Source organism: Antrostomus carolinensis, unplaced genomic scaffold (genome assembly GCF_000700745.2).
Source record: "Antrostomus carolinensis isolate BGI_N321 unplaced genomic scaffold, ASM70074v2 scaffold10052, whole genome shotgun sequence".
NCBI lineage: Eukaryota > Metazoa > Chordata > Aves > Caprimulgiformes > Caprimulgidae > Antrostomus > Antrostomus carolinensis.
Window position 1 is genome coordinate 1 of NW_010297558.1, and position 26,190 is coordinate 26,190.

General features: G+C 37.0%; 1 protein-coding gene across 2 annotated transcripts; it reads left to right on the forward strand.

Moving 5' to 3' along the window:
• The first annotated feature begins 1,650 nt into the window (after nt 1–1,650).
• WASF3 (WASP family member 3) lies at nt 1,651–26,190 on the forward strand. Of its 2 annotated transcripts, none has more exons than XM_010162165.2 (8): nt 1,651–1,828; nt 7,543–7,677; nt 11,044–11,197; nt 13,324–13,441; nt 19,523–19,698; nt 22,596–22,859; nt 24,562–24,932; nt 25,678–26,190. In XM_010162165.2, exons 1-8 carry the CDS (start codon nt 1,696–1,698, stop codon nt 25,833–25,835), a joined length of 1,509 nt encoding a protein of 502 aa, XP_010160467.1. In that variant the 5' UTR covers nt 1,651–1,695; the 3' UTR covers nt 25,836–26,190. The 2 variants fall into 2 exon arrangements, with proteins under 2 accessions (XP_010160467.1, XP_010160469.1); XM_010162167.2 differs by lacking the exon at nt 19,523–19,698 and adding an exon at nt 21,573–21,739.

Sequence of the window (26,190 nt, forward strand, 5' to 3'; positions counted from 1 at the left end):
CATCGGCAAACTTGCTGAGGGTGCACTCAAATAATAATAATAATTATGAATTTCCACTTTTTACCTATTTTTGATCAAGTTCAGAAAACTGACTGCATTGAATATTAAGTAATATTTTACATGCATCTGTTTGTAGAGGAATACGAAAACATAGAACAGAAACAAGAAGCTTTTTGGTCTAATGTAAAATAAAAAAATGTTCCTCTCTTACCTCTGATGTGTTGTTTAAAATTTCACAAACTCAACTGGCCTTAAATTCTGACATATTAAAATAGACTGTCTCATATTAAGAAAGATATAAAATAATTCAAGATTACTGCTTAGAAGTCATGAGCCTATGTCTTCCTGGCCTGTTCTGAAATTGCCTTACTGTTAAATAATTTGCTTTTTGCTAATTACTTAAAAGTTGCTAATTTTTTTAGAAATTTTCTTGAGAAGAAAATGTTTTAAACCTTAGCAGGGGACAAGTAATTACAAAAATTACTATGCAACATTTGAAACCAAAAAGGTCTTTTTAATTTACTAATGTGATTTTAATTAGAGAAATGGAAAAGTTACTTTAATTGCCTTAGTGCAATAAAAAAGAAATTTTCCGTTAAGTCTTTTCTAACTGAACTTTTGCCCTTGGTAACACTGTAACTTCTCGTTCCAGAAAATTTTAGTGCGACATGGTCTTTAAACAGAATATTGTTCATAAGCAGTGCATGGAGGTCGAATTGTCAGCGTTCAAAAAAGTTAATCAAATTGACTCATAATGGTATTAATGACATTTTACAGAAAACTGCTTAAGAACTTTCTATATTATATGCTTTCATTTCCCTTTTGGGGGAATTCTGTCCCACTTGGGCATCCTTGCTCTCAGAGCTGCTCCCTACAGGATAGTGTTTTCTATGTCATTGTGCCCTTTTGTCATGCTTTAAGATCTCTCTTTGTATTTTTCCCTGTCCTAGTCTTTTTATTTTCCAAGAAAACCAGTTCTGACAGCCTTTGTTTTCTCAGATAAATGTCTTCCTGCATCTGGCACACTCCCAAAATCTCCTCAATACGTGTTCTTTACCTCATACATATTGTCATTCTGCAAGTACCACACATGGAAAATGATCTTCTTCCTCGCATTGCAGCTTCTTCCTTATTCTCAGCCAGCCTATTTCTGTGAGGCCCTTGCCCTTGTCTGTCAGAGGAGTTTATAATTTTGACTGAAAACCTGTCGAAGCAAGGGTAGGTCAGTGTCTGATGTAGTCAGGGGGCTGTATTGCATGGACTGTCCGTTGGTGGCCAGCTTGCCCAGGCAACAAGCCGGCTTGCTCCAGACACTTGTCTTTACTGCCTCTCCGGTGGGGACTGCCAGTTTTTTACCCTGTACTCAAGTCCAGCGATTCTGGTCCTGGAGCACAGGTCTGTGTAGACAGTAAATATTACACTTTTTGCTTGGATTTGGTGTACGTTATCTGTGCTTATCTGCGCTGCTCTTGTGTTCTGGTTTGAGTGTTGTGTTCTGGTCCTGCTGACTCCAGTGCCTTGGCAGGAATTGTACAATATCTTTTGACAGGAAGGCTGAAGCAAGTGCTTTAAAAGAAGAAAGGTGAAGTATATTTTGTAGAAAAAATTATGTGTGTGCTACACAGATTCATAGCTCTTATTTTCATCACTGTAAATGTAATACATATTTTTCCTGTGAATTCCAGGTTGTGAGCCATGCCTTTGGTGAAAAGGAACATTGAACCACGGCACCTCTGCCGAGGAGCTCTGCCAGAGGGAATTACTAGTGAACTGGAGTGTGTAACGAATAGTACCCTTGCTGCTATCATACGCCAGCTAAGCAGCTTAAGTGAGTATCTGTAGCTTCCTGTAAGTATTTGATTCTTGATGAAAAACTGAATAAATGAAAAGCTTTAAGATGACTTGTTTTAAATAGCAGAATAATTATATGGGACATTTCCACTGATGTAATATAATATCATAATGCTACTTTGCTTTTATGCTCTTCTATATTTTGAAGCTTATATGAGAAGAGCCTCTCTAAGATTTACAATTGTAAAAAACCAACCAACCAAACAAAAAAAACCACCACAAAACAAAACCAAAAACCAGCTGACTAAAAAACTATGGCATAGAAAAACAGGAATTTTTCTAAGGTGAGAGGAATTGGTGCAAGAAACAAGACTAGCACAAGAGTGTTTCTTGGCTTTCAGTTGTACAGGATGAAGCCAGCAAACTCTTCTACCTCTTGGCATTAAGTGACACATTTGACGGAAACTTCAGTTTGTTTTAATGTGTGTTAATACTCCTTAAGCCTTTTCTTATATATATTCATATTAATGAAATTAAGCACATGTATCAAAAGAATGGCATTCACTGAACAAACCTGTGGGCTACTGTTGAGGTAAGTAGCTCCGTACAGAGCAGCCTACACAGTACACGTGTCAGTTGACACCACAACTAGCAATTCTAGAAGCGTGCATGGAATGCTTGCAAGGAAAATAATTTTTCTTAATGAATGAGAAGAGATTTCTTCAGAGAGTGCTTAACAATCAGCAGCTGCTGTTTGCACTGATAACTCTGGTCCTAGAAAAGAAATTATTGCTTCATCAGTTTTTTCACTTTGTAAATGGAAATGGTTTAAGAATGTTTAGCTTTCATTTCTCCAGATTTGGTGCTACGGCTAATCTGCTGGTTATGTTGCATATTCAGATGCTTTTATGATTGTTGTTGAGGAACTGGCTACTTAAACAATCCATATCCTGCAATTTTCCCTCAGCAGATTTCTTGGGTCATCAGAAGTCTTTTTAGACAACCCTAAAGTACTTTATTAGTGTCAAGTTAAAGGTCTGTGCAAATAAATGTGTCCTTTGTTTTAATGGATGAATAAATGGGATTTAATGAGTGAAGTTTACCACGAGGCTTGTCCACAGTCTGAAATCTGTCATATTTACAGAGGATTTTTTCTGCAGACAGTGTTTGTTTTGCCTGTGTTTCATGCCAACTGGGAGCAAGGAAATGATCATAGAAAAATGCTGTGCTGGTGCTAATGTAGTATGCCCTGCTGACAGCATCAGAGCTCGCTGGTGTTCCCACAGCTTGAAGCATGAAGAGAGCAAGTACGGGTCTATTTTGCAGTCACGCTGTTTTTTAATGTTGCACTGTGTGTTCAGTGTGGATTTTGAAAACTGGCAGATCTGTGCGTTTGGATAGAAATTTGGCTTGCTTTTACCTCTGCTCTTTTCAGGAGGCATGAACAAGTTCCTATCCAAAGGGAATGTGCTCTCAGTGGAGCTTTTTTCTATTATGTCTTCAGATTTGGGTTTGTTTGCAGCCAGCTGGCTTGGAGCACAGGCAGAGTGAGCACAGTCCTGTATGAAACTGTGCACTTGTTATATAAGGCAAAAGCTTGAGAAGGGGATTCATCTCCATTTGGGAGGAGATAATCTACTGGGAGCATTTGCAGCCTGTACCTGTAAGCCCCATGATGCTTTAACTGGTAAAAACAGTGATAGAGCAAAGGCTTTGAGGAAAGCTTCCACAAAATACTCCCTTACTTTTTTTGGCAGTGGAGTTTGGCCTGATGGCTGCAGGACTCTAGCCAGTGAAAAGAGCTGCTCTCTGCAAAAGGGTCTCTTGCATCGTGGTTTTATTCCTGAGTTTTCCATGTCTGTATTTATAAGGAATAAATAATAATTTACATCAGATTGTTGTTGAAGACTAAATATTAAAAATTGTATATGTACTCCTTTATTGAGGTTTTTTCCACCAACTTGCCTCCTAGTATTTTCTTGGGTAGATTGGCTCAGAGTTTCATGAGTTGCAGGCGGGCCTGAGCACAGTGTCCAGCTTTGTGTGACTCTGCTCTCCCCACTGCTAAGTCAGATTGAGTTGGGAAGTAGTTAGCTTTTTCGGCATTGGGTACTGCGCTGGAGGTACTGTGAGGAGGCAGGTAGGAATCAAGACCTGGTCAGTAACAGCTTACCACTTTTGCTTATCTAAAATAAAAAGGGGGAGGGTGAGTGGGGAGCAAGATTCTAATGCTAATTAATCCAATTACAAATGGGTGGGTGGAATCACTGTTTTCTGCTTCATGCTGTGGTAAACTGGTCACCTTCTGGGTGTATTCCAACTTATAAAACACCAACTAGTTCTGCGGGATGTTTCAGTCCTTAGCTAGGACCCCGAGGAGAGCATTGGTGCAGCTCTGGCTCCATCTGAGGCAGCCCTAGTGTAATCCTTCTTTCAGGATTTCTTTTAGAACTGACACCTGAATGCCAGGTGATATCATTGTTTACCTTTTCTCATTGATAAAGCACCTTCATGGTGTGAAAAATTGTAGCCCTTTTAATGTACTGTAAAACTTTCTGTTAACTTGAACATGTTCTTCCGTGTACTTGTGCTGTGAAACAAGGAATGCAAAGGGAAGTCCTTAGGCTCAGATGTGTGAAAGGAAACTAGCCAAAGCAGTAAACACTGCTGGGTTTCAGGTCTTTAGAGAAGCCAGCATCATTGTTGGATTCCTCTTCTGTTACAGCACTGATCGTTTTCACTGCTGACAAAAGTTACCTTTGGGACAGCATATTCAAAGTGTTAATGCACACCTTTTTGTGCAGTTTCTGAAAATCAATTGTAATTAATTCAGGTGGTGTCTAGACTTTGCTAGAGATGTTATAAATTGATGTAGCAAGGTGTTGTTTCATGTAATTACTGCAGAACTTGAGTAGAGGTATTATTTCAATTATTTGTGAAATACTGATCTCCAGAAATGTCTCACAATGCTTGGAAATGTATTTTGTGAGCAGTCAAGTATACAGGTCTATGAAGGTGACCTGTGGAAGTGCAAGATAGAGGCACTTCTGTTAATTGACATTAAAACCTATTGAGAGTGGGGCCTTGGTGAGGCAGCATCATGACTAAATTTCCTCTCAACTACTACTGTGGTTGGAGGGAGCCTTAGAAGGAAAGACTGCATAATTCCTTTGGTGGTTTTTTAGATTGAATATTTAGGTTTTCTGTATGTTGGGAGGCACCTGTCTTGTAGTACCAAAATCAGCTCTTAAGTTGAAAGATACATGCTTGTAACTTCACATGCTTTTCCTGCTTGTTTCTGTATTGTTTAAAATCTAATTAAAAAGATGGTAACATAGAAAACACTAGAAAAATATTACTTTATTTCTAAAACTTCCTACATCACATTAATCAAAATAGCATGCTCCAATATTGCTTTACTGTATCACTGTTTGTACTGACAGGAGATTGACAACCTGGCTTTCACTTAGTGCTTAAAAAATAATAAACAATTTTAAAAATCAATATTAAAAGAAGTATGTTCCCACAAATGAACTTTATGGCTTATTTTGCCTCCTGAAAAATGACTGACAAGCAGCTATCTGCCTGACTTCTCTAGGGGTGATGTGTTTAATCCTAGAATGCAGCAGTCCTCCCTCAGCAGGCAGGTTTTAGTATATTAACATAAGCTAGCATCAATTTAAAAGTATTGATGTTTTGAGCTTTGAATACTGGTGGTTGAAGAATGTAATACTTGCTTTATTTATCTGAAGAGTTGAAAAGCTTATTTGTTCCCTAGTTTGGAATGACCTCTTCATCTGCAGCAGCTAAACCCAATGAGGATTATAACTGAATTCCAGATAGCTGCTGGGAAGCACTTTAGAGAACACTTGTACTGCAAAGGTGGCTGAGCACTGGCACACGTTGCCCAGAGAAGTTGTGGAGCCTCCATCCTTGGAGGTATTCAAAACCCAACTGGACACAGTCCTGGGCAACCTGCTCTTTCTGACCATGCTTTGAGCCAGGAGTTGAACTAGATAATCTTCAGCCTCATCTATTCTGTGTTTGTGTGACTTCTGTTTTGGAGGGGAAGGATATTAGGAGCAGATAGGCCATCACACCTTGCCTATCCACCTTCCACATAGTTACGAAGCAGAGCTTGGATACACCAAAGTATCTAACATTTTGAGTTAGTTATTGGCTGATCTTACATTTAGTGAAGAAATCTATTACTGGTGAAGTCCTCCACTCAAAGCAAGGCAGTCAAATTAATATTTTTTTATTTGTAATTCACAAACAGTGCTTTCAGATATTGTTTTAGTGGTGGTGGTGTTCTCTCTTCCCCCCAAGTAAATGATCCAAGAAAGGAGCAGATCCTGTTGACTGCCTTGATGTGGCTCTTTTTTACTTTGAATTATGGTCTCCAGGTGTTCACAGGATGGGATCGTGACTGAAATTTTCATTCTGTCTTTATTTTTCTTTGTGAAATATTGAGGTTGGTTATAGGACTCAAAATGTCAACATTTGCTGTTCTTTTGGAAGTCACTGTCATTTAGGTAGTTGATACATATTTCATTTTATTCCAACTATTCGACAAAGTTTCACTTTCCTTCTCCCCTCCGTTTCTGCTCTTCAGACTCCTCTTGATACAGCTCATAACAAGATGAGTTTAATAAGTAGTGTTTTAGAAGGATTTTGCTTTTGCACAGAGAACTGATGAAGTGTGGATGTCTTGAGAGTGGTGTTGGTTGCAAAAATAGTGGAGGGAGAAGCAACAGTATCTGTGTAGTTCTGATGCTGTCAATTGAGTGAGTGGCAGCAATGAATTTGTGTGGAATCTGAAATTTGTAGGGGACGTTATGGGACAGGAGAAGTGTTAAATTGGGGATTCTGATCCAGAGTTGATGAGAAATTTGGACTGGAGCAGGAGAGTCAAACTGTAGTTGAGGATGCCTAGTACTTTGGGAGGAGGAAGGCCTGGGAAAGGAATGGGCAAGCACAAGGGTCTCTGAACCAGGAGGGGGCTGGGTTTATCATGGGGCATTCCTAACTTTTAAGGTAGGGCTTGAGGCTGCAGGTCTGGATTGGACTATCCACTCTCATAGTGATTGAGAAAATACAGCAGCTGAAAGGGAGGCTGAAAAGGTTGTAGGCTTCTCTTTTGTGCTATATCAAGTCCAGACTGGCCATGGGTAAGTATGGTTGGTGCCATCTTTCTCAGTCTCTTAAATGACTCCAGTGACAGAGCAACATATATATTGTGAGCATTTGTAGAGATAAGTGGGCTGTTTTGCATGAGGATCCTGGTTTTCATCCATTTCACTTTGCCTTCATTTTGATGTTGGCTTGTACTCATGCTTATAATTAAATCGTGATGACTGTGGACTGCAAGGTATTAGACTTCAAAATTTACTTCAGAAGCTTTTATGGACAGCAGTAGCTTTGATGGGCCCTTATTTTCATCACAGAGGCAGGTTTTGATGATCATTTGTGTGTATGTTGGCAGTAGCTCAGCTACATATGAATTAAAATGTCAGAGTCTCCCCGTTTAAGTAGAAGACTAACCAGGATGTCCAGGAGAACAGACTTTAGGCAGCGTTTATCATATATTTTGAGATTATGTCCAAATCTATTGCCCAAAATTTTGCTGAATGACAAACTGTGCTGTTATAATCCTACAGCTACTGTGTTTTATTGTAACTTTGTGATATTGAAGTCATTTGTTTTGTAAGCCCTTAGCAAAGGGTTTTCCCTGTCTATTTTCTTACACAGGCAAACATGCTGAAGACATATTTGGTGAATTGTTTAATGAGGCCAACAGCTTCTACATCAGAGCAAACTCCCTTCAAGACAGAATCGATCGCCTTGCTGTCAAAGTTACCCAGCTGGATTCAACGGTAGAAGAGGGTAGGTAATTACATGAAAGCATTGAGCCAGAAGTGATGTTGACAAGACCACAGTATTTAATTACCCAACATTGTCTGTCTTTTCAAAGTAATCCTGAACTGATATTTCATCTTGTTTTCTCAGGAAGGCAAGCTGGGAAAAATCATGTTAGCAGAGCAAGGAAAAATATTCTTGAGTTGTATAACTGTCTTCATTGTTGTCTTAGTGTTACTTCAAGAAGCCCCTGTAGTAATCAAGCCATTAAGCTGTCTTTTTCACAGGGAAAACTTTTAGTTTGTGAATGTAATAAATCAAAGTGAATAGGGTGAATCTAGACCTTACTGGAAATAAATTAGAATATTGGAAAAAGTTTGAGACAGTAGATCTATTTATTTATTTCAGGTTAGGGTGGTCACAAACTATATTAGTAGTGTCTGTTCCACAGTCATCTAAGATCTTATAATACTCTTTTCCTAAATGAGGCCCTGCATGTTTGCATCAAGTAGGTGAAATTCTCTAGGGAGTGCTAGTCACTAGGAACAGTATTTTCTTTAAAATGCTGTTACATCCTCACTTGCTTATGTGTTTGGTCATTCACTTCATAAATACACAGTAAAAAAAAAAAAAAAAGGATTTCAGTAACATCATTACATTATTTGAAAGTACTTATTTGGGGAAGAAAAACATGTTTCTCTGTCTAGCTCTAAAAACTGTAACATGCATGTTTGCTTACATGTGCAGTTACATGTCTGAGCCAGCCACTGCACGTGCTCTCTGTTTAGATAATTCCTGGCATTTAGTAAAATGTAAAAGCTTGTTACATCAGGACAACAGTGTAATATTTACTCAGTAGTAGTTAATGCTGCTTGTCGTATATTTAGTAGTACTATTTATATGATTTATATATTAGATTTAATATTTATTTTTGTATAGTTTATATATTATATTTAATACTACTATTAATGCCAATATTAAATGTTACTGTTGATATTTAGTAGTGTAATGTTTAACCTTTCATTTTTAGCTTGTTACTGCCTGAAAATTATTACATGTCCGATTTTTTTCTGGTTTTGGAAGGTGTGAATGTGTCGCAGTTGATACTAGCACCTCTCTTTTGCTGTTGTAGAGGTCAGGAGCCATATGGGAACACAAGCTAAGCTATTATGGGATCACTATTCGACTTAGTTCTTGAGGCATGTTGTGGTGATAATATGAGCAAACTAGATGATGTTCATACACTGCACTTGCTCTGTACTCAGGTGGATTATGTCAGTCTTCATGACTTTAAAGTCCAACACTTTTGGAAATACAGTCCTCATGAGAGGGTTTTTTGCTTTTGTTTCTTTTTTTTTAACATCTCATTTTATTATGCAGTACCTCCTGGCTGGTTTCCAGACTTTAAAGCATAATTAAAAGCAGTGTATTGGCAGAGGAAACTAGTGTATGGACTGAGAATTTAATCAGTTTTTATTTTAAATTGACAGCAGTTATTACTCTTGAATTGCTAATTGTCTTTCATGTTAATAAGCTATATATACAAACTGCTGTCAAATTACTGTCAGTAGGAAATTTTATTAGTTATTTTACTGTAGAAGTCGAAGTCTTTATGATAATTCATTGCACTGTCACTAATATTAAATATATTTCTGGGTAGCTTAGGCATTTATGTAAAAGGTCAATTGCTAGGTTGATTTTAAAAAGCCCTTTAGATTTAATTGCATCAGTGATTTCTTACATTCTTAGGTATAACTAATATATAGTGTATATATAAAAATATTTTGTATATGTAACTAATACTACAGTTGAAAAAAACATTTTAAAATAATTGAGGTTAAGTTTTCAAAAGCGTATAAATAAATGGCACTAAAAAGCCCAGAAAAATGGGAGAACTATCTTCCTTCAAACAAGAATGTAACAATTTAGAGGCATAGATCTGAAAAACCTGCCTGAAATACTTTGAGTTTACTTATAGGCAGGTTTAAATGGCAAATAATTTCTCAAAAATGATGTTTTGATACTTCAGATTATGTGGATGGGGGTACTACAATTTGGAATTAAATACTCTGTTTCTAAGTTTTGCTATTTTAAAAGCTGTGGAAGAATCTAAGTAGTCTTGGAGTGAGAGGCAAGACCTCAGCACAGATAACAAAAGTAGTTGGGTAGAGAAATCTGAGCGGTATTTGTTTTCCATCACGACAGAGGATACCAGTGTACCTTACAGGGTCTGTATCAAACTTCATGCCTTTCTGGTTTTGCAGGTCATCAGTATATTAAATTTTTACCCAATGCTGTTCAGTTTCTGGGTGAAGCTCTCACAATTTGTTCTTGAGACTTGATAAATGAGATGAATGGGTGAGAAATATTAGATAAAATGGCAATGACAATAAAAAGAAAACAAGCCAATGCATTTTGTTTGCGTTCCTCCTACGCTTGCACTGTTGTAAAAGAGTGGGATCAATTCTAGGAATGGTTAGTGTAGACAAGCCAGTGAAGAGTTCAGTGCTCTGTTCAACAGCAGTCAAAAACCTGTATTTCAGCTTGCCTGAGAGTGGAAGATAATGTGAAGAGCTTACTGCCACTTTTAAACTGTTGTGGGCATTATCTGGATATTTTTGGCAGTGGTCATTTCATCTCGGGAGAACTTATATTAAGAATGAAAGAAAGTCTTGCTAGAAGTGACAGAAACAATTAAAAGCAACTTAAATCTTTCATTTGAAAAGAAAGAATGAAAATGCTAGTATTGTTTCCCCTGGAATTGTGTACGTGAAAAGATAATATGGAAATATGTTACTGGACTGTATGAAGAAAGTATTTATTTTTATAGAGAGATGAGGAAAACTTAAGATCAAGGTATGTTCAATTATATGGAAAAATTTTGGAGTTAAAAGATGGTAAAAGATGTGGAACTCTCTCTCTCACACAGGAGGTTGTGGAGGCCATAATTTAATTAAACTTAGAATAGAGTTGAATGTGTGTGGATACCACATGTAGTTACAAAACAGGCTGTGTCAGAGGAATACCAGACCTTGTGTTTCAGGCTTGAAGCCAGTCTTTCTGCTGTTAGAAATCTAGGTTAAACCTCATAAAAAGGGGAGATCATTGGACATGTGCATGTGACAGGATTCTTGCATCATCTTCCAAGACACAGTCCATAGTCCCATTATTTTAAGTGAGGTTTTGGACAAAGTAGGACTTAAATCTGATTTATTATGGTAATTGTTGTATGCTGTTGTGCTTAAATATCATTATTATCCACTAAAGAAAAATGTTTCCATTTTCCTTCTATATTTTGCTGAAAATATTTTAAATAGTTAGTGTAAAATGGACTTTGTTTATCCACTTATGTTAATTTGAGACTTGTGATAAATGTATTTTTGTTTCTAACAGTATCATTACAAGATATCAACATGAAAAAAGCATTCAAGAGCTCAACAATTCAAGATCAGCAGGTAGTTTCAAAGAACAGCATTCCTAACCCAGTGGCTGATATTTATAATCAGAGTGACAAACCGCCACCTCTGAACATTCTTTCACCTTATAGGTATGGAAATATTAATTGTTTACATTCTTGTACTTTGCCCTTTATCTCCTAGTTGTAAGCAGAGAATAGCTACAGCAGAAAGGAAAAGCTGTATTAGTTATTGAGATTTGGTTTTTTTGGGGACTTCCCTGTTCATGGAAACAAAAATTGCTATTACCACACTTAAAATCATAAGTTTTACATGTCAAAAATCATCTTATTTCAGCATGTGTTGCATGGCAGCACAGGATCAGAGAGCAAGGGCCACTGATTGTGTAAAAAGTGAAAAGAAAATTAGTAATACACTAAAATGCTGTATTTGGTTTGTTTATCCAGAAAGCTGGATTTGTTGCTTTTGCCTTCCCTCTACTCTCTCTCTTCCCTTCAACATATACACATGTATGCCCACACACACAATCTTTACTTTTTTTTTTCCCTGGATACTTCCTGGTGAATAAAAGAGCAGCAATCAGGACTTCATTTCCTGTTTTCTTTTCCTGTTTTGTTTAAGATTTTTGTTGTTCATGAAATGAGTATAATTTGTCTGTTGGAAGAGTTGTGGACAACGTGGTTTTACTGTGTCCTTCAACTTTTGAGAGGTACTAGATTGTGAGGTATCTGTGTAAAGCAGGCACTCAGTCTGCACTAAATTATTTGAATTTTTTTTTTAGGAATGGTATAGCAGAGCATTTGCAGTGTATTTTATTGTTAAGAGCTTTTACTTGGAACATAAAATTGTTAGATTTATAGCTGAAGGACATGGTTTTTGCCACTGCTATAGACAGTGGTGGTGGTTGATTGTTTATAGACACCCAGTTAGCAAAAGTTGTTATCGATGAGCTGTTCTGCACAGCTATGTCCCAATACGTATCTGGATGACGGTGTCAGTGACCTTTATTGTTATTCCTGGGTTTTTTAGAGATACTTTAGTGAAATTTACTTAAATTTTATTTTTGGTAAGTCTTACATCTGCTGAATTTAAATTATTTGTATTTGCCTTGGACAAAGCTTAAACGAACTTCAACGTGTAGTCTGACCAAAGCTGGAGGAGTGGAAGAGTGGCCCCAGTACCCCCTTCAAGTAGATTAGATGTTTGTAGCAAGGAGGTCTAACACAAAAAGTAAGGGGTTTACAGCTGTGTGACCAGGCATTGTACACGATCTGGTCTCTGTACCCTGCTCCAGTGCTTGTAAGGTTTCCATGTGCTGGATCTCCATTGCTCTTGATCTTGCTGGTAGAAATTAGTATTCAGCTGCCATCAGAATTTACCTAGGAAGAAATTAGGCCCCACAACCAAAAGGGACTCTGCTAAACAGTTTAGCAAGCTGGACTGGGATCACTGTCATATGTTGTTTGGACCATGCCAGCTACCCTGCCATGTTTATTCCCCTTACACCCCATTCCTTTCCAGGAGTTTAGGATATTGGAAGATTCCCTATTTCCATGTTATGGAGTCAAATTATGATTTGATAGCATACCTTTTTTTTTTGTGCCTTCTTACTCTGGGTGACCCTGGCTCCTGCTGCAAATTGGAGCTGGCAAGTCCAGATCAGCTCTGTCTCAAATCCTCCTAGAATAGTCTGGTAGGATTCAGCCTTTCAGTTCCCACCCCTTTCCTACCCCTTCCTCTAATTAGAAGAGTCCCATTGAGAGTAGCAACTGTCTTGTGCTTCCTGTCATAAGGGCAAAGGTACTCAGACCTATCTTGTTCCTAAATTCAGATCTTAAGACCCGTCTGGATTGAGCCAAATACTCCCTTTCTAGTTCATTTGAGATGGTTGAGTTCAATTCTTGCACTCCTTTGTCCCCTACACACCCTGTCTTGACTCTGATCATTGTGCAGCACCAGTGAATTTCCCTCCGGTGAGCCAGCTGATGCAGGAGCCCAGTCTGAGCTCCTGCTGAGCTTTGATGAAGCATGCCTTGCAAAAGACTCTGGATTCTGCCCCTTTTCCCCTGAAATTCATGGCATGAATCAGCAGTCAGTTGTGAGCTGTAACTAGCAGAGTGGCATTTAATGCACTTGGCATGCTGTCAGCATATAATGCAGAAAAGGTGAAGCTTGGATGATTGTTGAAGGTGAGTTTTGTTGGTTTAAAAAAATATTTATTCATATTTCCTTAGCTTTTCTTCTGCTGTATTTCCAGGGATGATAAGAAAGATGGATTGAAGTTCTATACTGATCCTTCCTATTTTTTTGATCTTTGGAAAGAAAAAATGTTACAAGATACTGAAGATAAACGAAAAGAAAAGAGACGACAAAAGGTAAAAGCAGAAACATAAGAGCAAATGGATGTATTATAATTTTGTGTATGGTTGTCCAGGCAGAAAAATTGCTAGGTCATACTTAGCTTGATTCAGTTGGTTCAGTTTTTATAGCTCATACTGTCTGTTTTAAGAAGTTGGCAAACTGAATTTTAGGAGTACTGTAGTTATCTTCCAAGATACTTACTTTAATCTTTTGCCAGTGTCTGCTTATTAGTACTCAGCAAAATGGCCCTGTTGTGCTTCAGAAAAAGACACTGTGATTTAGGGGAGGAAAAAAAAGAGTTTGATTTACAGTTTCCTTTATTTTTGTATTTTTTTTTTTAATCCAGCAACACGAGCTTCTGTAGCAAAGCACGAGCTTATCCAGAAATAAATATCTTGTTGCCTTTTAAAAATTCCTTTATAGTAACTCTTCACTTTTCTACTCCTGTTACAAGTTAATAAGATGACAATACACAGCAGAATTATTCTGTGGTTCAACAATAAGAGCAAATTAATTTTACGAGTAATATTCTTTGTTTCCTCTAAGTTTAAAAGAAATAAAAAAGGGGGTTTTTTTTATAGAAAAGAGTCTTCGGTCCTTCTGGAATATCTTCAGCAGTTTGATCCAGGATGTGTATTCTGATACAATCAAGATTTTCTTAATGGATTTTAGTTCTGAATGGAGAAACTAGTTGCTACTTCTATAGCTGCTTTGCTGTCAAATTTTTATCAGATCTGAGGGCTTTAAGATTTGTGAAGATAATTCTGAAAAAGAAAGTGAAGAAGGAAAGTTTGAAGCAATGACTGTGTATCTTGTCTGTCAGAAGGTGCCCTGCTAGATGGGCTCAGTGAGACGTAAAAGGGATGTAAAATAAAAGGAATCCAAAGAAAGATGCACAGACTGCTCGGAGGAAGTAGAAGGAAGCTGCTTAGTTTTCAGTACATATACACACATATATACACATGTGTATGTACATATACACATATATGTCATATGTTAGCATGCCTATACATGTGTTTAAGCAGGTATTGTAATATCACAGAATCACAGAATGTTAGGGATTGGAAGGGACCTCGAAAGATCATCAAATATATACATGGATTCACAATGTATATACAGTATATTCAAAATGTCTAATACGTGAATATGCATCCTAATATAGATTTGTTTATATACAGCATGTGTATATATATGTTAAAATATATGGTACCTGCTTAGAAATCAAAGTGTAGAGCATGACAAGGAAGCTTTACTATTCTGTTGCTAGGCAAAACTTTTTGACTACAATGTTTTTAAACAAAATATGAAGACATTTTATGAATTCATGATTTCAAGAGTTTTGGAAGAAATAAATCAGGTCTTTCTGTTAGGAGTATGGGTAAAAATTTTTGTTCTGATCAGTATCTCAGTATTGAATTATTAAATAGAGATGAAAAAGCTAAGTAAACATTTTGGTATAATTGTATACAAATGTATATGCAATGTTATAATCCCACTATGTTCTCAGTTTGATAAGTCACAGAGCTAATTAAAAGACTGGAAATAATTAAAGCAGCTTTAATTCTCTAGTTTAGTTGTTTTTTAAAAAATTTCATTCAGTGTTTCTTTATGAAAAAATATATAGGGATAATAGCACCTTTGGGTTTTTTTCCTCCTACCTTTTTCCCTTCAAATTTAGACCTTTTCACTAGAGAGAGGGATAAAAAGAAACTATCAACTGCTAAATTTTTCATTCTGATATAATATAAAACAGGAAAAAAAGGGAAAAAATACAAAATTTGTTTTTAAATAATAACAGAATATTTCTTGAAAAATTTTTGATAGCTTTAGAGAGATTTTTGCAAAACCACTTTATATATAAATTTACTTTTAGACTATATGTTAGGCAACATATCTCACTTAGTTCCATCCATGGTATATTTTTTAATAGTTTAACTGTCTTGCTACATACTACAAACCAGATGTAAGATATGCTCCATTCCAGTCATGTAGGATGATAGCCATATATCACTGAAACACCCTTGATAAATTCTACTTGCAGTGCTATTTGGTTAAATATATAACAAGACTGAGAAGAAAGCAGCATGGATCTGAGTTTGCATGAGTAGGTGTCACTTTGTGAGAAGAAGTCTGTTTTTTAGCCTTCCAGAAGCTGATGTGCAAATAAGCTTTTTATCATCTGGAACCTTCAGAGATCTGGAGGGTTTGGGTGAGATGTCTCACAGGCACAATTTGTTCCATGGCTTGCTTAACAGGCTGTCATTTTCTTTTGTTCTCATCCTTAACGTAGCAGTGACCAGGAATGAATCTAGAGCATCTATTAAGAATTTTGTGGCTGAAGTTTTGTTTTGAATCTACTGAGAATTCCTTAAGTAAATTGTACTCTACAGAAGCACAAAATACAAAAGTCGTTGAGAAACTGCAGGTGAAATACATGTGTATTGTTCAGCCAGTTATAAGCTAGACTTCCAAATGCAGACTAGACTACTCAGCTGACCAAATATAGCTGGTTTTTAGCCTCAATTTTTCAGGCGGTCAGTGGAGCCTGAGAGTACGTCTTGCACCAGAGAATCGATTTTCCAGTATTATTTGGTAATTTGCCTTAAACGCTTGAGCTGTTGCAGCAGAAGACTTGTGAGGAGTTTCATTTTCCTCCCTTCAAATATCGTACTTATTTATTGTTTCTGCATTCAGCGTAACTGACAAAATCTAACACAGGCTTTCTCCGATTTAACTCTTTCAGGTGAACTTTTTCTCTGAAGAAACCTATAGTTTTAATTCTTTAAGTTTAAAATCTGTGGTATTAAATCTCTGTATTTTGTTTGTTTGGTTAGTTTTGTTGTTTTTTGGTTTGTTTGGGGGTTTTTTAAGGGGTTTTTTTTTGGGGGGGGGAGTGTTTTGGTTTGGGCTTTTTTTACTGTCATTAGATCAGTGCCTGAGTTCAATGAAGTTGGTTTTGACTTTTGCATATATCAGTAATATTTTGAACTGAATGACAGTAGTAGAGCAGTTGTTAACTGTTGGTTAACAAAAGGAAAGTTGTTCTGCTTTGCTTTTTATTGTTTCACATTTTTTCTGAGGAATGATTAGTTATTTAAATAAATAGAAATCTTCAAATTTAGACGGCTTATATTTAAGAAATGGTTCTTGACGTCTTGTGATTGATAGGATCTTGTGAAGTTGTGCAGTCAGGGAAATGCTTTGGGCTCGCACTTCCAGGTTTTTGAAAGTATTGCAAGTACTTGCTGAAGCTACTTTCTGTTACTAGCTCTAAGTCGCTTGAAATATCATTTGCTAACTCTTGATGCAAATATGAAACTTAAAATTAACTTAGCCCTGTTTGAGGGCTCTAATATGTTTGTTGTGTTTGCTGAAATCACTTCCTGCCAACAGCTGAATAATGTACCTGTTTTCTGGCTTAACCTACTCCATCTACTTGTCTGCCACAGCTTCTATACATTTGGCTAAAGGAAGCAGCTCTTCTTAATATTGCTTAACTTTCCTAAGGAATATTTCTAACTGTAGTTGTTTTGAAAGGCTTCAGCTCCCCCCGAGCTCTGTTGTCATTGACCCAGGTACTAAAACTACAGCTGTCACCACTGTTTGTCAAGGTAATGGAAGTATTACTGGAACAGCTTAAAACTACTCTGCTAGAGGTATCTGTAGTTAGTTAGAGGTATATACAGTTTTGTCAAATGCTGATAATTAGCCTGCCCCACTACTTTGGAATGAATTAAATGTTTTAGAGATGTATTTTTTATCATGCTTAATCAAAAAAACAGTACCAGTGAGGTTTAGTACGGTTTGCATAAAAAGGGTTCCAGCATATTTATTCATTAGCACACTTACAGATGCTGGTCTGGAACAACTTTTCCAACTGAAATTTGATCCAATAAAAACAAACTAAGCTTTATGTTTATTTTATGTCATTTATTTATACATACATGTGTATTTACTTTTTCATAAAAATCATAGTGATCTCTTTAAAACAAAACTTTTAAATAGGGTGATTGTATGTAAATAGTCATGTAAGCACTCCTGATTGTACAGGAATTGTATCAAAGTGGTTGTCTTCTGAGCAGTACCATACATTGGCCAAAAGGCAGATTATTTACTTTATCTAGAAACTTGCAAGAAATATGTAGTTGTGACCCCTAGAGGATGGAGTTATTCTGTGAGAAGACTAAAGCGTATTTTCAGTTAATCAAAAGGCTTACTTGTACTTTCCTCTCAAATCTAGCATGATTTAGTAACAAAATCTTAAAAAATTAACCTGGATAAAAGTCACAAATTAAAACAAATTAAATTTTGCACCAATCAAATGAAAAAGATGTAAAGCCTTTAACAAGCATATATTCAACCATGGTGATTAGCAAAACTTCATATATTTAAAATACAGCACGACTGAATCTGGCTCCCTTCTGCTCCAATTCCTGTATTGGGTAATTTTGATGTGAAAAAGTGGTATTAAAGGAGAAAGTAAAGCCTTGTATAACCTGGATAAAAAAGGGTGTCATTCTAAAAAGTTTTGTGAGGAAAAAGATTTTATAGGAAGTTATTAAGAACCAAGGTGATGATTTTACATAACGTGAATCAAATAAAAATCTGCTCACTGCAGGGTCCAAGAATAAGCAAGTGTTGGAACACTTGGATGTTGAACTTCAAAAAGACTTTTCTGTGTCATTCTTAAAGTTAGCAGATGTGGATCATCAGGTCCCTCATATGAGCATGCATGAACAAGCAAGAGATTGAAAACAAGGGCAAGCAAGCCATTTGATAGATTTTTGTTAGTTGTATAATGACAAATACATTATTTCACAATTATTTACCGAGTGCTGCTTGACAGTTGGAGTAAAATACCTTTGTTCATCTGTGAGGTACCTTTTTCTCTTTTTGGTGAGACTGGCTTTCCAACTATTATCTCTTACTTTGAAGGTAGAGATTCCGCGATAAAATGCTTGCATATCAGCATTTTACCCACCTCTGCTCTAAATACAGTTGAATATGACTGCATTCTCAGAATATCAATATAATTCTTTCCTGAGAAACTATTTTTCTGGCAGCCAAAGGCCTAATACCAACTTATTAATAGATAAAACATGTTTAACTGTTTATGAATTAGTATTGTAAGATGTGGACTCTAGAGCAGGTTTAAAAAAAAAAAAATCCAATGCCCTCATAAGTGTTGAGAAGAGGAGTAGCACATAAATACTCCTCTTAGTTTGGGTTGTGGAACGCTGCTTATCCTGCAGCACCAGTATGGTTTTTATAGTCAGAAGTAGGTGAGGACTACATTTCAGAGATGAGCATTGAGTCCCACTTCTAGGAGATCTTACTGATAGATAAACACTGACATTGATTGGACCTGAAATTATATAGAAAGATTTTTAAAAACTGAACAGACTGATTTGTTATGAAGCTACTAAGATGTAATATATTACTGGCCTGAATGTTACTGGCACATTGCAGAGAGGATTAGTGTCATTCATTTTTATATAAAATAATGGGAAACAGTGAATGATGAAAAAAACTAGGAGGAATTTTGGTAGCTAAGCAGATCTAAGGAGGGAGAGGAAGCTAAACCAACCAAACAAATCATTTCACATAGACTATGAAATAGGAAAATGTTTCTAATTTTTCCATACTTCCCCAAGACCTCGGGCCATTGAGACCCTAATGAATAGCCAAAATAACCCTGAGCATTTTTAGCACATTCTCGTAAGGTTGATTTGCAGGAAAAGGAAATTACAAGTGCTTCAGGATGGTCTAAATAAATGACAAATAAGGTCAGCAGAAGTTAAACTTTCTGGCTTTTAAAATCAGTCACATTTCTGTCTGTATTGGGAAAAACAGTAGGTCAGTGTCACACTAGCATGTGCATCATACAGAAGGGCAACAGTCTGACTGTTAAGGAGGTTCATAGCTTAAGAAGATTAGATAAGTCTCATTTTCAGTGCAGAGAAATTTTATGAAGATTTGGCTTCATCTATAAATCTGGTCTTATATTCATGCGCTCTAACTGCATTTTAACCAGCTTTTTTCCTTTCCTTTTTTTTCTCTCTTTGCATGCTTTATGTCTTTTGTTTGAACACTAGGAGCAAAAGCGTATAGATGGCACCACCCGTGAGGTGAAAAAGGTTAGAAAAGCCAGGAACAGACGCCAGGAGTGGAATATGATGGCGTATGACAAAGAGCTTAGACCTGACAACAGGTTGTCTCAAAGTGTGTACCATGGAGCATCTTCCGAGGGATCACTGTCCCCAGATACTAGGTCTGTTTACAGCAAAGCTGTTTGTTATACCGCAGTCGTATGTTCAGAAATACTGAGTAGAATTAGGTGTTTTTGCAGGCTGGGAATAGTTAGAATGGATGAAACATATGATGCATGTTTTAAAGTTCTTCTCAAAATTATTTTAAAGCACAAGTAACGTAAGAAATTCTGTGATTAATGATTTTTTTTTTTCTTCCTCAGCTTCAGATGAGTATTTTGTCATCATAACGTTATGCACTGTAGTGAAATAAGTGTTTGCTCTATACTTTATATTTGATCTGGAGTAGCTGTAGCTGCAAAAGCATTTAAATCTGTCTCTCTTGGATAATGTCAGTACCTCTTTCTTCATGTCTAGTTTGTTGCATGTTATGCTGCTGATAGCTTAATAAATACTTTTCTGTGATCAACTCAGGCATACTTTTGCCTCTAACAGGATGCTTTAATGGAGGAACAGTTCAGCTTTATCCATGTTATATTTGTCTAAAAAGCAAGCTACAAAACCAGATGCAATATCGTTGCTTGAAATAGCAGAAATCTCTGCTTAGAGAGACACAGCAGAATTCATCTTTGTTGTCTGAGATTCCCTTTGAGCACAGCAGGAGTTACCACCTTCTGGTGTGCACAGAAATCTGAGTTTGTTCACTAAGCTGGTCTCACTGGAGGATTTTCCCTCTTATTTTATTTCTCTGTCTGTCATGGTTAACTGCAGGCAGTAATGTTAGGAATAAATAGAATCTACTGGAAGAAGTCTGTGACAATTTAGTGTGTTTAAATTGTTGAATGGCTAAGTTGAGGAAGCAGCCACCACTACAAAAGTGTGGGCTGATACCTTTAGTCTGCTGTCCAGTGGAGATCAATTTAAAAAAAAAGATATCTGCTGAGAACTTTATAAATGTAATATTTGGATCTTTGTGAAAAGTAATCACCTTGTAATTGAAACAAAAAAATTAAAGAAAATTGCTACTGCTGTTTCAATAATATATTCAGACTACTTCTCTCTGTCTAAAATCCTTTAATTACCTTTTTTTTCCAGTTTCTGATGCAAGACGTTATGTTGTGTTTGTCAGTCTGTAATGTTTCATTAAGACTATGCTTTCCATAGGTTGATTTGGTGAAATTACGTTCATGTTCAGCTGTCAAGTGCAAGATGTGGATTTTTTCGTCATGAGTTCAGCATTTCACACTTTGAGTCTTTTTCTAGCCTTAACACCTTGCTTCGGAATTCCTGAGTTTAAATAATCATACTGAAGTGATCTGGTTTTATCTCCCAGCAATGTCAACATGTATTTGACTGTTTGCAGATATCCATAATATTTGCAACCTGTAAGATTTTGGTTTTGAGCAGAATTGTAGGATGCACCATTATGTTGGATATAGATGTTTTGCTATGACAGATATGTACTTATATGTACTTACATAAGCCTTTCAAATTTTATAATGTATGGAGAACTTTAAATTTCTGTGACTCAAATATCAGCGATTGAATCTTGAAATGTGTGTTTTACATGCATGAAGGGTTAATTTTGTGAGTGGTAGTGAGGTGGAGAGAAAGCTTTGTTTTGTTCTGTTTTTTTTATCTTGGGGTAGTCTTTGCTGCAGGAACTAAGCTGTAAAGAACCCCATACATATAGAAATAAGTACTGGCTTCAGAGACATTTTTATGCTGACAGCTACTGCATGAGCAGTGTTTTACAAATAAGGTCCCAAATAAGTGTATTTGGCTGTATTGTGATTCTATTTAATGCTAAAGTAAAACAAAACCACCTCATGTTTCTTCTCATTTGCTAATTGTTAGACTTATGCATTAAACATTGACATTGAAGCTCCAGACTGTGGCAATTTACAATGTATTTGTTATACTTTGTGTACTTTAGAGAGAGAAACACAAGCTGAATCCAAACAGAAACCAGCAAATTAATGTGAGAAAAGTCAGAACAAGAAAAGAAGAGTGGGAGAGAAGGAAAATGGGCATTGAGTTCATGAGTGACACAAAGAAAATGGAACAGGCAGGAAGCATGAAAGAGGACAAAATGCCCAAAGGGTTTGTCATTTTGTTTTACTCAAGGCCCTGGCTTTTTGTTGCTTACCTTGCTTCCAGTCTCACAGATAAGCGTGTCAGTTTACTGTGTTCACTAAAAGCCAGGCTGCACGATTGTTCGGTACTAAAACAACTGTTTGCAGTAATGGGATGAAGAGATCCTTTTGCTCCCTCTCTTGGGCTTATTTGACAGCGCATCCTAGACTTTGTATCTTTATGAACTCTCTGCTCAACTAATAATTTACATTTCCCAGTTTCTCTAAGCCTTTCCAGCAAATTAATTGTGCAAACAAAATAAAAAGCGTTTTCTAACATTGGAAATTGTTTTTCTCTGCTTTGGTAAAATATATTCTTCTGTGTAACTGTGAGTGCTTGCAGTATTGCTTTCCTTTTTCTGCTGCCATTGTTTACTTGAGACCGGCGTGATAAATATTATCATTTCAAGCAATGGACTGTCAAAATCATTGACAAGACCAATATGCCTCCTTATGGCTACTAAAGAATTCTAAAGCAAGCTGTGAAGTTTTTTTGCCTTTTTTCCAGTCTGCATTATAGGAGCACATTCTGCATGCAGCTAGTATGCTGAAATATTGAAATCATTCAATTTCAGTCCTTTTATGCTGGCTGGTCAGACTAATTTATTTTTAAGTCATGTTAAGCTGAACCATATTTTTTTGTGGCATTTGTTCTTGTGCTTTCTGTGGACTTAGAAGGGAATGGTGCTTGATAATCAGGGAGTCCTGTTGCAAGAAAAATAATTGTGGTTGCATTCTTTTTAGCTTTTCTCATGAACTATTTAGATAGTACCTTGTTACACTCACATAATCTGTTCTTCTGTATCCATTTACTTTAATTTTAGGTCCCATGCATCTGATGTTACAGATTATTCTTATCCTGCTACTCCAAATCATTCCCTCCATCAGCAGATAGCAATGCCTTCATATGGAACAGGAGATGGTCCACAGTACGTGGCAGCATCCCAAAGCCACGAGCATGAATACAGACCACCTTCCACCACTGTACGACATGCTACTTTAAACAGACCTCAGCAACCACCTCCACCACCACCCCAGCCTTCAGAGGGCCAACATAGCTCAGTACCTGTCGTACCAGCAGAATATGGGTAAAAATCCTGATTTATTCCGGTGGATTCTTGACAAAACGAGAGATGCATGTTTTCCATTGCCATGGTAACATAATGCACACACACAAAAAGACCCCAAACATGTTAGTTATCACCCTGGGGAGGACAGAAAAAAATTGGTATAATTTCTCTGTAAGAACTGTATTTAAGTCAAGAAATGGCAGAAATAATGAACTGTGTATTTAATGTGGTGAAATCAATATGCTTGTAAAATATTAAGAGCTCCTAATATAATATTAAAAAGGGGATCATTTTCCATTAAAGTGGAAAATAGTTACAGCATAATTTGAATAATATTTTAAACTTCAGGAAAGGTGCAGACAAAGTATCCCTGAATGTGATTAATGTGGCAGTCTGCGTTTCATCCCTTAAATGACTTTTTGAAGGAGCTTATGACAGAATTGGAAGGGATCTCTTCAGACACAGAATCAAGTTCCCTACTGCCACAGACAACTCCATAATTCAGTATATGAATTTATTAAACTCCTGTGTAGATATTTTGCCTGCCTGCATGCATTCTGAAAGGAGGCTTGTGCCATAGTGCAGGCTCTCCAATAGCAAGAAAACATCTCTTTTCTAACCAGTCTGTGCCTGCCTGTTCTTTTGCTGAAATAGCTTAGGCTTTCAAGTTGTAACCCCAGGAAAGTTGTAATCATTCTTGCCTGTGTCATTTTAACCTAAGCAAGCCTCACTTGATGCATCCTGGGTTAGCATTTGCCCAATTCATAACTATCATAGAATCATAGAATGGTTTGGGTTGGAAGGGACCTTTAAAAGTCATCTAGTCCAACCCCCCTGCAGTGAGCAGGGACACCTTCATGCTGTAGCTGACTCAGTTATGCTATAATTGACTGCTCCAACCTGCATTTTCTCTGTTACTTCCAGTTTATAACAGAAATACTTGTGCTTAGTCCCCAGGTACATGACCATTGTCAGTGTATCACAGCTGTCATACTGACATGCATCACTGAATGTCATCAGTAACTTTCCTTCAACTCCTGTCTCCTATATCTAGCTCTTCACCTACTTCATAACTCTTATATTAATTGCCATTTTTTCTGCTTAAGAATTCTTTTAATGACGTTTTAACAAATAAATTAGCTCTTCCCTGAGCCTCCTCTTTAAAGTATCAATCAAATGTATCAATTTAATTAAATAATATTTAAATTGTTTAAGTTGAATATAGAAGCACATGAGATGCATGATATTTGGATATGTACCTTCAAGTAAATCTTGCTGTTTATACTTTACATTGTCCTCCCTACCTGTCTCTTTTATTATCTCTTAATATTTGTTCCAACACTTAGTCTTCTATGGAAGTGATATGTGTAGTCTACAGTTTTCTTGGTCCCTTCTTCGTCATAGGCATTGCATTTAAAATTCTCACAGAGTAGATGTTTACTAACAAATACAGCTTTATACTTAACTAGGCAGGTTTATTAAGATAAAATATCACTTTGTGGAGTGCTGAAAGGACACTGCCTTTAATTTCATCATCTGCCATAAATCTCAATGTATTATCAATATTTGACAATTCATGTTTATAATCACTTGCATATTTAAGTCACCAGTTTAAATTCCTTCTGGTTTTTGTTTTAGCTGAGGTTGGATGAGAGCATTTTAAGGGGTAATGATTCTGTAACTTACAATGCATTAAATGTTTTTCTTCTGTTTTATATAGGATGCTTCCAGCTCAGATGGTGGATTATTACAATCCTACAGGTCCCCCCCCTCCTCCTCCTCCCCCTATGATTCCTTCAGCGCAAACTGCATTTGTTAGTCCCCTTCAGCTTCCTGTGCCACCTTCCCATTCTGGACTGGTGACTGGCTCTACTTATGCAGCTACTCATCCTCCTCCTTCTGGTGGGCTTGTGGTCACTGCTCCTCCTCCTCCTGGCCCACCTCCTCCCCCTCCAGGCCCTCCTGCTCCAGGTTCATCCCTCTCGGCCTCCCCAATGCATGCTCCTCCACCTGCAGAGACCAAACGTCATGAGCCTGCACAGCCGCCGATAAGCGATGCACGGAGCGATCTTCTTGCTGCCATTCGAATGGGTAAGTGGACACTGAGTTTTAGCTATTTTATTTTATTTTTTCCCTCCAAGGAAAGCTCTGTGTTTTCAAGTGATCTGAGTTCATGGCTTCTCTTACAAGGTGGGCCGAATGTCATTAAGAGACTAATTAACCACAGGCCAAACCACACCCCTATTCAGACATTTGTCAGCCCTGACTTTGGATCTGTTTCTAAAGCCTCATGTTCCCAGATGTACAGCTTTGTTAAATATGTTCTAGTGTTTGTGTGGACGTAATCCAATGAAAACAGTACTTGTGTTCATTGTGTAAAGTAGCCAGTAGAAGTACCATGGATGTTTGATTCTGTTCAGAACAACTGAGTTACCCAACACCAGGCTTCAGCCCACTGCTTTTTAACCAGTGACTAGTGGCTCTTCCTGACTTTGCTTACACTGTGGAGCTGTAGGTCTAATGGTGTTTCCAAAGACAATTGTGAGAACTTTAATCTTCAGATCAAAAGGACCCATACAGTCTTGAATATTTAGTTTTAACATATTTCTGGCAATTTTAGAAGTCTAGAAGCATTTGGTCTCTGACAATGGACTCCAGTCTGCCTTTTTTGTCTTTCTTCCTTGCTCAAGGAGGCTCTCTAACTCAGTGTTTGGGGTTTTTTTTTTGTCCTTCTTGTTACTTGATGTATTGTTAGAATACAAAACTCACCAATAACAATATGAAATTTAGAATCTTTTGTGCAGAAAACTTTGTCTGAGAGTAATTGTCTCTACAGGAATTCAGCTAAAAAAGGTGCAGGAGCAACGTGAGCAAGAAGCAAAGCGAGAGCCTGTTGGAAACGATGTGGCAACCATCCTTTCAAGACGCATTGCTGTGGAATACAGCGATTCTGATGATGATTCAGAGTTTGATGAGAATGATTGGTCAGATTGAACCTGGTCCAAGCCCAGTGGCAAGTTCATGAAATACTTGGCTTCAGTGATTGCTTTCTTAGCAAGATGTAAAGCAGGACGTTGACATGTATTAAGGCTAGTGATTGAAGTGCTAAAATAGAATTGGTTTTATTCAGAATGCTGTAGCTTAGCAACTCTGGTAATAATGATGTGATTATGCTTATGCAGATCAGAAACTTGTCTTACTTTCAGTATTTACCGCATAATACTTAAGTGCCACTAAATGTAGCAAATCATGTGCTGCGTGCAAAATATGCTGCAGTTGTTGCACTGTTACAGGACCAGCATTTTATTTTACTTTCCTTATCTTGATGGGATAAAGTATATTTTTTTGA

Coding starts and splice junctions, on each gene's coding strand:
- WASF3 (XM_010162165.2), top strand. CDS start 1,696: ATGCCTTTGGTGAAAAGGAACATTGAACCACGGCACCTCTGCCGAGGA. Junction 11,198..13,323: donor AACATTCTTTCACCTTATAG/GTATGGAAATAT, acceptor CTGTATTTCCAG/GGATGATAAGAAAGATGGAT. Junction 24,933..25,677: donor TCTTGCTGCCATTCGAATGG/GTAAGTGGACAC, acceptor TTGTCTCTACAG/GAATTCAGCTAAAAAAGGTG.